We start from the raw sequence: 15,009 nt of genomic DNA, 5'->3' as shown, positions 1-15,009 counted from the left end.
GTGCTCCTTGTGTGTTCTTGTGGATGAACTTGGATGAACTTTGGGGTTCAGTTCATTGCTGGTCTTGCTCAGAGTGTGCGATAGCCACAGCAGACGGGGTACAACCAGATTGTGGATGGAGCGTCTGGGCAGCGGCCAGCTGGGCTGCAGACCTCCTGACCTTGAGCGAACTCCCTCAATATGGAGGTGGCAGGAGGGTTAATGACCCTTGTCCAATCAGACCAGCTGGCTCCTGTAAGTGGGGCTCACACTCTGGCCTCCATAGAAACCCAGGAAATGACGCAAGAGGTCTGCTGACATCACTTCCAGCTCACTTCAATGTTTCAAGCTCTCAAACTGGGAAATTATTTGTCCAATTTATTCTCAGGATGTGGGTGTTGCTTGTAAGGCCAACATTTATTGCCCATCTCTGGTTCCCTTTGTGGATGAAATGATGAGCTGCATTTCTTGGGTCACAATAATGAAGGTGACATAGCCCCAAGTCAGGATGGTGAGTGGCTTGGATGGGAACTTCCAGGTGCTGGTGTTCCCATCTATCTGCTGCCCTTGTCCTATGTGGTGGAGGTCATGGATTTGGAAGGTGCTTGGTGAGTTCCTGCAGTGCAACTTGCAGATGGTTACACTACTGCTACTGTGCGTCGGTGGTGGAGGGAGTGGATGTTGGAGGTGGTGTATGTGGTGCCAATCGATGGTGCTTTGCCCTCGATGGTGTTGAGCTTCTTGAGTGTTGTTGGAGCTGTACTCATCCTGTCAAGTGGGGAGTATTCCATATTGGCCTCATCTAGAGTACTACATCCAGTTCTGGGCACCATGCTTGAGGAAGGATGTGAAGAGAGAGAGATTGGAGAGAGTGCAGAGTAGAGTCACAAGAATGATTCCCAGGATGAAGAACTGCAGCTATGAGGGTAGATTGGAGAGATTGGGACTGTTTTCCTTGGAGAAAAGAAGGCTGAAAGGAGACTTGATAGAGGTATTCAAGATCCTGAGGGGTATAGACAGGGTAAATAGTGAGAAACTGTTCCCACTCAAGAAAACATCAAGAATTAGAATAAACAGATTCAAAATAATGAACAAAAGGAATAAATGTGACGTGAGGAAAAGTTTTTTTCACCCAGAGGGTGGTTGGGGTCTGGAACAAACTTCCTGAGAGGGTGGTGGAGGCAGGTTCGATCGAGGTATTCAGAAGGGAATTGGGTTGCCACCTGAAAGGAGAGAATGTGTAAGGTTATGGGGATAAGGCAGGGGAATGGGACTAGGTGGAATGCTCTTGCAGAGAGCCAGTGCAGACTTGATGGGCCAAATGGCCTCCTGCGCAGTAAAAGCTCTGTGATACTGTGATCACACTTTTAACTTCATGTACTTTCTCACCGGATCTGTAGATGAAACAGAGGATAGTGGATTGTGTCTTTACCCATTTCCACTCTATTCTAGAAGATAAGTGCACGGGAGAGGGAAATCACTTTATATGTCCAGAAAGTGAACAATAACCTCATGCTACAAACAACAGATCCTGCATTAAAATTTGGTTTTATTTACAGTTGCCCAGCTATCTGCAGATGAGGAACAAACACGCATGGAACTGAGACAGGGTCAGTCACTGATGGCCAATGACAGTAAGTTATAAATGACAAAGATTTCTTTCCTTTTCTTTTGCACACATTTCTGTTTTATTCAGTCTGACCATCTTCAAATTGTGGGTTTAAAATAAACTTAAATTCAATCTTTTGTCTGTTTGAACTTGTCATCAACCATTTCTGTGTCAAGTCCCTGTGTCCCCATTTATAGTGGGAATTTCCTATGTTAACTGGTCACAGTGTTATCCCATTCTTGTCTCTGTAGAGGTGCTGTAGTGCCACCACTGGTAGGAGGTGTAATTACAGCATGACTGTTTACATGGGTGGTTTACATTATTTCTGTGGACCAAGGAATTTACGTTATAGTGGAAGTATAAAAATAGTGTTTGACTTTTGAATATGAAGTGAATGTGGTCTATATGCCGCCCTCCAACTCCACTTCACTTAGAGGCTCCAGTTGCCCTGGACTTCCCGCGTATGATCCCAGTACAATCAATATAAGCAAACAGACAGGCTTTATTTCAATGTTTGGATTTGCTCAGGATATATTACAATCCAGAGAGCAGCATAACCAACCCCTCCGCCCAACTTTTATGTCTTGTCAATCCTTCCCCTGAAGCCCAGGAACTTGATCTTCCTGGTGCTCTTATCTGGAACTTTCTGATCTACCTGCTTTGAACGTGGCGTGTGTAGGGGTTTGGAAATGTGCTCGTATAGCCCTGTTACCTCACTGGTGCATAAATTCTGAACCAGGACACTGAGATCTGGCAGAATTGGCAGCTTAAGGTGAATGCATACAAATGGGGAACATGGATCTCAACATGGCATGTCTCAGCCTGAGGGTTAAACGTACACACTCTGTACATTCTTGTGTTCACACAACCAGGGTAAATATCCTACTGCTCATTACATGGGTATTCATTACCTCAGGATTTACTAATACGTAGCAAAGTGATGCACCATAAGCTCATCACCCAAACACAATTGCATAGGTAGCCACAGGCTAATACAGTGATGCACATCCACTGCCAATTAGGGTAGGAATGAGAGAATTTGCTTTTTATATTGTGCCTTTCACAACCTCAGGATGCCCAAAGCACTTTACAGCCAATTAAGTAATTGTGTAGTGTAATCACTGTTGTGATGTAAGAGACACGACAGTCAAATTGCACGCAGCAAGATCCCACTAACAGCAATGTGACAATGATCAGATAATCTGTGGTTGTGATGTTGACTGGGGGATAATACCAAGTGTTATTTTATGTCCCACCTGAGAAGGCAGGCTAGTTTAGTTTAATGTATCACCTGGAAAACTCCCTCAGTACTGCACTGGAGCGTCAGCCTGGAATATGTGCTCAAGTCCTGGGTGGGACTGGATCTCGTACCCTGCTGGCTCACTGAGCCACAGCTGGCACCAGTTTACTTCCCAACAGCAGTCACTAACCACAATGAGAGCCATGACTGGTTTTGAGCTTCCTCTTGCCCTTAGATATCAGTTCAGTTGATTGCCTGGACTCCAGAGTCGGACCTCCTGCTGGTCTGGATACCCCTGCTGCACGTGGAGAACTGGGATTCCCAACAACTGCCGGTGTTTTGCTCCAGCAGTTGAATCAATACCTCTGCCACACATTCCCCATAGTCACCAGGGTTGACAGCAGATACCCACCGTTTGAAGATGGCACTAGTTTTCTCGTATCGTTTCAGCAGTATAAAGGTCTGGCACATGTAGGGTTAATGTGGGACAGAGTACAGTACCGCACACACTGATGTAAGAAGGCACATGACTCAGACCCAGCAGTCAGTGTGGTGTTGAGCAGAGACGTGTAAAGACCTAAGCATGGAGACAGTCCCTAGCTTGTACCCTTTACTGTACATGTGTACATATTTCTAGTAGTCAATGAAGACTTACAGTTAACCTATAGAAGACTATGGAGACTTCTTTAAGACGTACTGTTCTGTAACCAACACCCTCCCAACAGCTTCAGCGACGTCCTACCTCAGATATCCTGTACTGCGGAGAGTGACAGTAACAGCGTCTGCAACGTTAAAGGGGATTAAAATGCCCTCATGCTGCAACCAGCATTAACACTGTGCTTCTTTTGCAGTTGTGAAACTGGCTGACCAAACCCGTCGATCGCACAATGACTTTAAGAATCAGCTGGCGGACATGGAGGACAACTGTGAGTGTTAATATAGCTCTGGAAACTTGTGGCCCATCTCCTGAAATACTCTCACCCACTTTGTGAGTTAGTGAGTCAAGTAGATTACACAGTTCAGACCCAATAATTCACCATGCGTGTCCCACAAGGCCCATGGGATACCAAGGAGGCCTGTGGGAAGGAATAGTCATGGAGGCTGTTACGCAAGACTGCCATCTTCATACCTACCTTGACCTCCCCAATATACAGTGCCATCAGTCACCCTGACCCTTCACCTTTATGTATCAGTTTCTTTCCAGCCTGGAGCTCGGGATCTCTGCAGTGCCAGCTGGTTCATGAGGAGATCACAGACTTCTTTACTCATTCATGGGGTGTGGGTGTCACTGGCTGGGCCAGCATTTATTGCCCATCCCTAGTTGCCCTTGAGAAGGTGGTGGGTGAGCTGCCTTCTTGAACCGCTGCAGTCCATGTGGTGTAGGTACACCCACAGTGCTGTGTTGACCCAGCGACAGTGAGAGAACGACCAAGACAGGATGGTGAGTGGTTTGGAGGGGAACTTCCAGGTGGTGGTGTTCCCATCTATCTGCTGCCATTGCCCTTCTAGATGGTAGAGGTCACGTGTTTGGAAGGCGCTGTCTAAGATGATGTAATTGAGTAAAAGCATAATCTTAACCATTAACCAGGAACAGGTTAAATCAACAAAGGGAGATGGTGGCGTAGTGGTAATGTCACTAGATCAGAAGCCCAAGCTAATCCTCTGGGGGGTATGGGTTCAAATCCCACCATGGAACCTAGTAGAATTTGAATTCAATTAATAAACCTGGAATATAAAGCTAGTCTCAATAATGGTGACCATGATATGTTGTTTAAAAACCCATGTGGTTCACCAATGTCCTTACCCAGTCTGGCCTACCTGTGGCTCCAGACTGATAACAATAGGGTTGACTCGTAACCACCATCTGAAATGGCTGGAGCCTTGCAAGCCACAAGGGCAATTAGGGATGGGCAACAAATGTTGGCACTTTGCAGTGATGCCCACATCCAATGAAAATAAACTCTCCAGGCCTACCCAATGGACATTCCTAGAATGCAAGATCATTGATCACCCATGATGCCAGCCAGACATTGCTCCAAGATGGGTTGCTGCCTCTGACTGGTCACATCTGGAAGTTTCACTCCATGGTCTCCAGCCCTGGAAGGTTAGTGACCCCAGCCCTCTGAACCATAAGAGATTTAGATTGTTCTGGGCTTGCCTGTGCAGCCTGCCAGGGCCAGCTTCCACAAACACATCTTGCAAAGCTTTGTTTAAAACCGATCACCTGTGGGAAGGAAGAGGGAAAGGGGAAGCTCCAGAGAGATGCAGGCTAAGCTCTTCAGCCCTAGCTCAAGATGTCCTTGAGCAGAGTGCCAGTATAACAAAGCTGTTTGAATAAGGCATTTGGGTATAACGGCAGCATTTCAACCCTGCAATGCAGGCTCCCACCAAAACTGCCTGTCCTGTAGCCCCTCACCTGAGAGGTCACTTGTTGATGTGTGGTCCCTGTGAAACACTGGAGCTATTGCCTCCCTCAGGCACCAGGAGGATAGATATCCCTGGCCCCCTATGATCTAGGCCCTGTCCCTCATTGTCACCATGGCTGCGGGCTCACACGCATTGAAAGCCTGCCCATCAGGCCTAACAACGTCAGACAGGGCAGGAGGCACGTGACCCTGCTAAATAACTCACCGGTGATCTCCTTATTTGGCAGCAGGACAAACTGACAGCCTAGGTCAATCAGGGCCTGGGGCCTTTCCCATAAACTAGCATTGCCCCCCCCACAGCCGACGGGGATGGTAGAGGGAAGTGCTGGTCAAAGCGGAGAGGTATGGTACAGGTTGGTTTCAATGCCCCACTGATTCTGACACTCCCCCTAAATTTGTGCCTACCCCATACCCCCCCCCACCTCCTGAGGTGGCACTAAGACAAGGAAGGAGGACGCGCCTGTATTCAATGTTCTGGGCAATAGGTAAGGAAGTCACTTGATGTAAAGGCTGGTGCGTTGTTAGAACAACTTGGGCTCTGGGATGTGTTGTCACTGTTCATTCAGGGAGCACGAGCGACTGATCGATTGTCTTTCACAGGCCGACCTCAGTTTGAGTGCCCCAATCAATGGATTCTATTCGGTCAGAAATGTTACCATGTTTCAGGAACCGTCGAAGATTGGCCATCGTCACAGAAATTTTGTTCATCTAAGATGTCCAACCTGGCTGTGATTGACAGCGCCGAGGAGCAGGTTAGCATTCGGCTGGGGCCAGGATCTTCAGTGGCTGGGAAATCCCTCACTGGAATTATTGACGAACGTCATCTCCCTGTGTCGTCGGGGTTCCCCCCCCCCCCACTCGCAGATCGGAGAGACTTCCCAGACAGTGAGGGCAAACCTAACCTTAACAGACGAGTGGGGTTCGTGTCAGGTGGGATGGTAACATTTTTTAAAAAATCTTCAACCCCCGCCTATTTCTGGGGGGAGGGGCGGTCGACCAACCAGCTCCCAAGAGGCAGGACACCCATTTAAATATTATAATGAGGTTGTGTGTCTCAGATTTGATCTCTTTCCCATGTTTAACTGGCTGGATAGGTTTTCCAGGCCCAGCAGCCAAAGGGAGGTGAGAATTTCTGCGTGGAAGGGTGGAGTGGCTTTCCAGCACAGATTGTAGGCCAAGGAAAGCTTGTGGTCTGCACCCGAGAACCTCCCCCACGATCCACCTCCCTCCCATCATCCCACCCCGATCCATAAATACCCCTGCAATTGGCCTTGCCCCCTCCGCCCCAGGGTTGGAGATGGGACTTCACCTCCCAGGTCATCAACCACAGCACCCCACACCCCTACACTACCACTACCCCAGCTGCAGGGGCATCCACCTGCTCCTGGTCAGCGGGTCCACTCTGGAGCACCCCCTGCCCGAGATGGGGGGGGGGGGCGCCAAGCCTGCCCGCTGGCTTCCAGGCTGGAAAGGAGTCAAAACCCCACAGAACCCCAGGGCCACCACTCCTCTGCCCTCTGGAAAACTCCGGGCCGGGGTCAAGATCGGGGTCAGTGCCTCTGTTCATCGTTTCTTTCATTCACCCAGGCCCACGCACCCAATGACAGAGCAGAATGCAGCACCGGCTCCCTCCAGCCTGTCCCGTAGGCCTGGTGTATTGCGGGGCGGAAGCTGGGAGGTCCCACATGATTGGGGTCCACCCATGTGTCATTTTAGATGAAATACAGCGTGAATCGCTGCCTGAGGCTCTCCTCGCTGCACACAGCCTCGGTGACGACGAACGTAGGCTTGCAACCCGGGACTACACCCGATGCGAGATGAGGCTTCTGGAGCGTGGGCTTTGCAGGCCCTTGAAATTGGGCCTCATTCCTCAGGCATCACTAGGCCTCCTAAGCGCCCAAAATGGTGGACATGAGGCGCGTGGCACAGCTCCAGCCAGTACTGCCACCACCTGCCATATCTGATAGGAAGAGGCCAGAGGCATCCTTTACCCACAACTGAAGCAGGCATTGTGCCCTTTGCTGAAACAAGGGCCTGGTTCAGGCCCTCGCTCCGAACCTGGTTTGACGTGACGCAGCCGGGAACCATTGGAGTTGGAGAAACCAGGCCTGGGAGTGCCTGCAGCAACGAAGGGCCTAGCTGATCTGAATGAGGAATCGGTGGGGGTGGGGGGAGCAAGCATGCTCACCCTCAGCCCACAGTAAAAGATCCTCCTGATCACCGCTGTCCCCTGACCCTGCCTCCACCTGCGACCTTTGACCTCCCGACCCCAGGCCTCCCAGCCCCAAGGCTGCCAACTCCTGACCACACATCCCCCCGCACCCCACCCACCCCCCCAACCCCACAACAACCCAGGCTCTGAGGTCTGAAGCCCAATATCTGGGACTCCTCAGACCATTCCATTCCTGTGCAGGTAGTTCTTGTGTTGGGGGTCATGGAGAGTATAAAAATGGCTGTCCCCAAATACCTAGGCCACAATGTTATACAACACCAGTCGTGTAAGGTGTTGTAGTATTGTCAAATAGTTTTAGTCAACCAGGCTGTCACAGCATCAGATGTCTCATAGCATCAGATGTCTCATAGCGATATGTTTCTGTTTTTACCACAGGGATTTTTGAAACAAAAAATTAAATCTACGCAGCACTGGATTGGCCTCAATGAGTCAAATATTGCAGGCAATTGGTCTTGGGTGGATGGTACGGATTATGCTTCCACACTAAAGTAAGTTATCTTTTTAATTGCACAATCTCGGCCTGGCCAAGTGATCTCTTTCGGTGCCCCTTCGTCTTGTGGTGTTGAGCTACTGTGTGTTAAACAGAAACGCAGATGTGTCTCTAGCTTTGACAGTTGATCCCGAAGGTCACGGGGTTCCAATGGAAGTGAAATCCTTTTGAAACCAGGGCCGCATCTTGCTTTCAAATCCTTCCATGGCCTCCCCCCCCCACCCCCCCCACCAATCTCTGTGCAAAAGAACTTCAGAAGTAGGAGCAGGAGTGGACTATTCGGCCCGTCGAGCCAATACAATCATGGCTGATCTTGGGCTTCAACTCCATTTTCCTGCCTGCTTCCCATATCCCTTAATTCCCTGAGAGACCAAAAATCCGTCTATCCCAGCCTTAAAGTGTTCAACAATGGAGCATCCACAGCTCTAGGGCAGAGAATTCCAAAGATCCACAACTCTTTGAGTGAAGACATTTCCCCTTATCTCAGTCTTAAACAATCGGCCCTTTATCCTGAGACTGTGATCTCTGTAAGCTCCTCCAGCCCCATAACTCTCCGAGATATCTGTGCTCCTCTAGCTTTGCCCTCTTGAGCATCCCTGTTTTTTATTGCTCCACCATTGGTGGCCATGCCTTCAGTTGCCAAGGCTACAAGCTCTGGAATTCCCTCTCCAAACCTCTCTGCCCCTCTACCTCGCTTTCCTCCCTTAACACACTCCTCAAAACCTACCTCTTTGACCAATCTTTTGGACATGTGACCAAACATATCTCTTAAGAAGCTCAGGGTCAAAATTGTTTGATTAAGTTCCTTTGAATCATCTTGGAGCATTTTACTAGTGCATGAATAGTAGAATATTAGTATGTAGGTACAGCAAACAATTAGGAAGCTGATAGAATGTTATCATTTAGTGTGAGAGGTTAGCGAGGTTATGCTTCAATTATACAAGACTTTAGTGAGACCACTTCTGGAGTACTGTGTACAGTATTGGTCTCCTTATTTAAGGAAGGAAGCCGTTCAGAGGAGATTTACCAGACTAATACCTGGAATGGGCGGGTTGTCTCATGAGGAAAGGTTGGACAGGCTGGGTTTGTGTCTGCTAGAAGTTAGAAGAGTAAGAGGCGATTTGATTGAAACATGTAAGATCCTGAGGGGTCTTGACAGGGTGGATGTGGAGATGATGTTTCCTCTTGTGGGAGAATCTAGAACTAGGGGGTCACTGTTTAAAAATAAGGGGTCGCTCATTTAAGACAGAGAGGAGGAGAAATTTTTTCTCTCAGAGGGTCGTGAGTCTTTGGAACTCTCTTCCTCAAAAGGCGGTGGAAGCAGGGTCTTTGAATATTTTTAAGGCAGAGCTGGATAGATTCTTGATATGTAAGGAGGTGAAAGGTTATCGGGGGTATGCAGGAATATGGGGCTTGAGGTTACAATCAGATCAACCATGGTCTTATCGAATAGTGGAGCAGGCTCGAGGGGCCGAGTGGCCTACTCCTGCTCCTAATTCATGTGTTTGTACGTATGTGTGTATTACATTAAAGGTGCCATATAAATGCAAGTTGTTTATTTTAAGCCATGCTCCTGCCGATTTGTAAATCAGGTTCACATCCCTAAATTCAGGAGGAACATAGCGGGGGCCATTTTAATTCAACTCCGGCGAGAAACCCAGGGCTCAGGTCAAACATTGCCTTTGTACCCTGTTGGTCCCTGGGATGAGGGCACTGTCCTATAATGAAAGGCTAAGTAAATTGGGCCTATGGCCTTTGAAGTTTAGAAGATGAGAGGCGATCTCACTGAAATCTACAAGATTCTGTCAGGGTTTGATAAGGTGGACGCTGAGAGATTGTTTCTGCTGGTTGGGGAGTCTAAAATATGGGGGCACAGACTCAGGGTAAGGGGCTGATCATTTAGGACTGAGATGAGGAGAAATTACTTCACTCAAAGGGTTGTGAGTCTTTGGAATTCTCTACCCCAGAGGATTGTGATGCTCCATCGTTGAATATTTAAGGCTGGGATAGATGGAATTTTGGTCTCTCAGGGAGTCAAGGGATATGGGACAAAAACAAAAATACCTGGAAAAACTCAGCAGGACTGACAGCATCTGCGGAGAGGAACACAGTTAAAGTTTCAAGTCTGTATGACTCTTCATCAGAACTAAGGAAATAGAGAAATGAGGTGAAATATAAGCTGGTAGAGGGGGGTGGGACAGGTAGAGCTGGATAGAAGGCCAGTGATTTGTGGAGGCAAAGAAGAGATTGCCAAAGATGTCATAGACAAAAGGACAAAGGCATGTTGACGGTGGTGATATTATCTAAAGAATGTGCTAATGGGGACAGTAAGGGCAGCAAGCAGGACAAGCTAGTGGCAGATGGCCCTGGTGGGGGTGGGGTGGAGGGAAGGGATCGAAATGGACCAAAAGCTGGAGATAAAACAGTATATCGCAATAAATTTAAAAATAGGTGGGAAAAGAAACATTTCTTTTTAAATTATGTTATTGGAGAAAGGGGGATCGGAAAGGGGGTGGGGATGGAGGAGAGAGTTCATGATCTGAAATTGTTGATCTCAATATTAAGTCCAGAAGGCTGTAAGGTGCCTAATCGGAAGCTGAGGTGCTGTTCCTCCAGTTTGCGGAAATATAGGAAGTGGGCGGGAAAATGGATTTGAAGCCCAAGATAAGCCATGATCGTACTGAATGACGGAGCAGGCTCGACAGGCCGTCTGGTCTACTCCTGCTCCTATTACTTGTGTTCCGGTGTTCTATCCAATACAATCCTCCACGAACTGCAATGCAGAGTGGAACTGCCTGGAATGTAAAACCAAGGTTCCTCCCAACAGCAAACATCATAGACTTGTGCTGCCTGAAGCAACTTCACTTCCTCTTTCACTGTGTTCTCTCTGCGCTTCTAACTCAGGTTTTGTGACCCCTTCCTCCACCCAACACCATCAGACAGGTGGTTATCTGCTGCTTTACTGTTGGTTGTGAATTGTGCTCCATGCGTTCCTGCACTAGGACAGTTCCTAGACATGCAGACTAGCCTCTACTCTACAGCGTCACCCCTCCTTCTCCAACAATACCTGGGTTGGGAGATTGGCTTTTGATGTGAATGCAAGATCTTTCTTTACTTGAATTCATCTCATAAGGATGTGGAGTAAAGTGACACTTGCTATTGTCGAGTGTGGCTCCGAGAGAAAACACTTCTCATTTCTAGTACTTTATGGCCCTTTCACAAGTCTAACCTGGATTTCTGTACATGTCCATGATTCTCAAATCCAAACACAGGAATCGAAGAGCTTTGTCTGTATCAAGGGAAGACCCTGCAGCATCCTCTATTCAAGTCTCACTGCCTCACCCTACTCCTATTCCATTGAGAATTTTACATCTATGAGTCATGGTTCAGTGGGGAGCACTTTCGCTCACTCCAGACTCTTGTGGACAAAATCCATCCCAGAGCATCCCAGCGCTGTAGTGAAGGAATGCTGTCTTTCAATCGAGGCCCTTACCTGTCCTCTCAGCCAAGCATAAAAGATCCCACAGTGAAGAATACCAGAGGGATTCTCCCTATTTATCTCTCAAGCAACTGCAAACAAATTATTGGATTTGCTGCTTCTGGTTTCCTTTAGTGTCTCCACATAACTGGCATTCCTCATCTCTGGTACCTCTCTGGTCAGTCTTCTCTGCATGCTCTCCGAGATGTTAATTGGAGAACCCTGCTTCGGACACCATGAAATGGCTTCATAGTCTAGATTATGTTAATGGCAGGTCTTCATTAACAACTCATACAATGTACAAGTATACAGTAGAGGGTACAGCTGTGGAGCTGACTCCAGTCTAGGTCTTTAGCCATCTCTGTCCATCTCTAGACTGACCCCAGCCCTGGATCGTGTGCCGTTTTACACCACTGCGTGGTGCTACTGTGCTCAGTCCCACATTCACCCTTTATGTGCCAGACCCGACGACTACATCAACATCCTTCCCAATGTGTGGTGCCCAGGTTTGGACACAGCTGAGGCTGAACCAATGAGTTATAAAGGCCCAGCAAAACTTCCTTGCTTTTGTACTTTACGCCATTAGCCCAGGATTGCATTCCAACAGTTTTTGCTGGGTGCGAGCCAAGGTCCAAAAGGTTACGAGTGGGTGAAAGGCTGTAGCCTCCACAGCCCCAACCCCCCCTTTTCCCCATGGTGTAACTGGAGCAGAACATGACAGCACATCTTAGGGCAGCTGGCCAGAGAAAGGGAGAGAATTTCTAAGGGGTACCCCAGACCTCGCTCCGTTACCATCACTCTCTGTTTCTAGTCCTTTATGACATTTCTCCAGGGTCTCTGTTGGCCTATGAGGGAACCCCTGTGGAAATCCCATGCATGGTGCTGTTAGAAGTGTACCACCTGCAGTTTCCATGGTTCAAAAGATGTGACAGGGCTAGCTGAGATAGTAATCAAAACTCACTTGAGCCCTGTATGTTCACAAAATCGTGGAAATCCAACGCAAAAAACAGGAAATGCTAGAAACGTTCGGCAGGTCAGGCAGTATCTGTGGAGAGAGAACTAGAGTTGACATTTCAGATGGAAGGGACTTCTGACAATACGAGACCGATGTCCAGTGTTGTGTTCTGCAACGGTTACATTGTTATTGAACCAACAGTGGGATTTTTTTTTGTTCCTGGGATGTGGGATTCGCTGGCTAGGCCAGCATTTATTGCCCACCCCCAGTTGCCCTTGAGAAGGTGGTGGTGAGCTGCCTTCTTGAACCGCTGCAGTCCATGTGGTGTAGGTACACCCACAGTGCTGTTAGGGAGGGAGTTCCAGGATTTTGACTCAACTACATCGAAGGAATGGCGATATATTTCCAAGTCAGGATGGTGAGTGTAGTATAATAGGTTAATGGAATAATTATGGTAATGAACGATGTAGACCATGATGTAACAGTGACATCAGCTGTCATGTACTAGGTTCTGGGGCGAGACGATGGAACAGTCTGTATTCATGAGAGACATACCTACCCTGTAACCTCTCTTACACATAGTATTAATAAACCAGTTTGAAATAACTGCCATAGTAAGATCACAGTCTCTCTAGATAAGATAGGCAGCGCGTACCAGAAGCCAGTGACCATGCCACCAGCATATGAAACAGTGTGTGGTTTGGAGGGGAACTTGCAGGTGGAGGTGTTCCCATGCATCTGCTCCCTTTGTTCTTCTGGGCGGTAGAGGTTGCAGATTTAGAAGGTGCTGCTGAGGGAGGCTTGGTGAGTTGCGCTGGCATGCCTCTTGTAGGATGCATGTGGGATAACCTCCACCCAATAATGGCATTACCACTCAAGCTGGGGTCAGCTGCCCTTGTTCTTTCAGGTGAAATTATAAAGTGACTTCACTTCAAAAATATTTGGTTGTCTGTGAAATGAACAGGAAACCCTGAAGTAGCGAAATGCGCTTTATAAATGTAAGTCTTTCTTACTGATGTTTTTATTCTTTAGGTTTTGGGGTACTGGTGAACCCAGAGACCTTGGATCTTATGAAGCCTGCGCAGGTATGAGGAGTGATGGGAAATGGAGCGTTTTTTCATGTAGTCAAAGACTTAACTTCATTTGTGAACGACCGGTAACCTGTCATTTTAAGTAACGCCTCACTCGGTCAAAGGTGAAGACCCAAATCTTCTCTTTATTCAGAATCTATTTTTTGATCCCAGATATGAGCTGCATTACAACCCCTTGGGCTAATCCCGCACCCCCCCCCCCACCCCCCCAGATACAACTGCTCTCTTGAAGTTAGATTGCTCAATGCACCAAAAAGAATCAACATATCTAACCCAGTTAAGGAGCAGCAGAAAAAAATAATTTGACAGAATTTAATTCTGCATAGAAAGCTTGATTCAACCAGATTTTTTTTATCTTTATTCTGCTTAATGTGTAGCTGCAGTAATGCCTCTGATGACTTAAACAGTATTTGTGAGAACTTTCTGCTAAATGCCCATTTTACCAATGCATGTAGAGTCTGCTGCAGATGGGTTCATGCTATCAAATATGAGGTTTTTTATTTGATTCATTCATGGGATGTGGCTATCACTGGCTAGGCCAGCATTTATTGCCCTTGTTGAGAGGGCTTTGAAGAGTCAACCACATTGACTCTTGGGTCTGGAGTCACATGTAGGCCAGATTTCCTTACCTAAGGGACATTAGTGAACCAGGTGGAGTTTTTTTTTAACAACAATTGGCAATGGTTTCATGGTCATCATCAGACTTTTAATTCCAGATTTTTTATTGAAATCAAATTTTACCATTTGGGATTTGAACCCTTGTTCCCCTGAGTCTCTGGAAAATAAGTCCAGTCACAATACCGCTGCACCACCGCCTCCCCTTGACTGCCAACCACTTAATGATGCATCAGCCTATACGGTCACAGACTCCTCCCTCAAGTTATATTGTTTACTGTTCTGCTGTGGAATACAGAAAATGATGGGGCCCGGAGCTTTCAAATGACACAGACTGGCACATATTCCCTGTGGTTCTGAGCATTGTAAAAGTTTCTCTTTATTGGGTGGGTTGTTTTGTCCTCTGGAGATCTGATGTGTACCGGCTCTGTGGGTGAATGACAGCCACAGTGAAATGAAATGTCAGCAGCCAGCGAAGCAAATTCTCTCTGACATCTCCGCGTGTTTACTTTTTGTTCTGAATCCTGCGTAATCTCTCTGCGATTAATGTGTGAAAGAATGTAACCCTTTGCTTATTTGGATTGTTTACACGGTGGATCAGAGCACTTCAATAAAGTAAAATACAATTTTTTTCATTTCGGACGCCCTTGTGCCTCATTTCCTCATGCAAGGACTTGGTTATAATTTATTGCTGAATGAGTGTAAAAGAGAGTGAATAAAAACTACCCGCTACTATTCGTCATTTATATAAACGACATAGATTAGGATTAGTAAGTTTGCGGATGACACAAAGGTTGGCTGGGTGGTTAACGGTGAGGGTGAGTGTTTGGGCTACAGGAAGATATAGACGGGATGGTCAAATGGGCAGATAAGTGGCAGATGGAATTTAACCC

The 15,009-nt window shown here is 47.4% G+C and overlaps 1 protein-coding gene across 4 annotated transcripts in view; it reads left to right on the top strand.

Moving 5' to 3' along the window:
- The window catches only part of LOC121271272 (C-type lectin domain family 4 member E-like), a 78,748-nt gene extending 63,997 nt beyond the window's left edge, over positions 1 to 14,751 (top strand). For all 4 annotated transcript variants that reach the window (XM_041177112.1, XM_041177113.1, XM_041177111.1 and 1 more), the window contains 5 exons: positions 1,539 to 1,613; positions 3,680 to 3,754; positions 5,855 to 6,006; positions 7,863 to 7,975; positions 13,443 to 14,751. In XM_041177112.1, coding sequence (XP_041033046.1) covers positions 1,539 to 1,613; positions 3,680 to 3,754; positions 5,855 to 6,006; positions 7,863 to 7,975; positions 13,443 to 13,587 — 560 coding nt within the window. In that variant the 3' untranslated portion in view covers positions 13,588 to 14,751. The remainder of the gene's footprint in view (positions 1 to 1,538; positions 1,614 to 3,679; positions 3,755 to 5,854; positions 6,007 to 7,862; positions 7,976 to 13,442) is intronic.
- The last annotated feature ends 258 nt before the right edge of the window (positions 14,752 to 15,009 follow it).

The sequence above is a fragment of the Carcharodon carcharias genome, chromosome 30 (assembly GCF_017639515.1).
Source record: "Carcharodon carcharias isolate sCarCar2 chromosome 30, sCarCar2.pri, whole genome shotgun sequence".
NCBI lineage: Eukaryota > Metazoa > Chordata > Chondrichthyes > Lamniformes > Lamnidae > Carcharodon > Carcharodon carcharias.
The sequence above is the reverse complement of the archived record's forward strand: the minus strand, read 5'-3'. Positions and strand labels throughout refer to the sequence as shown.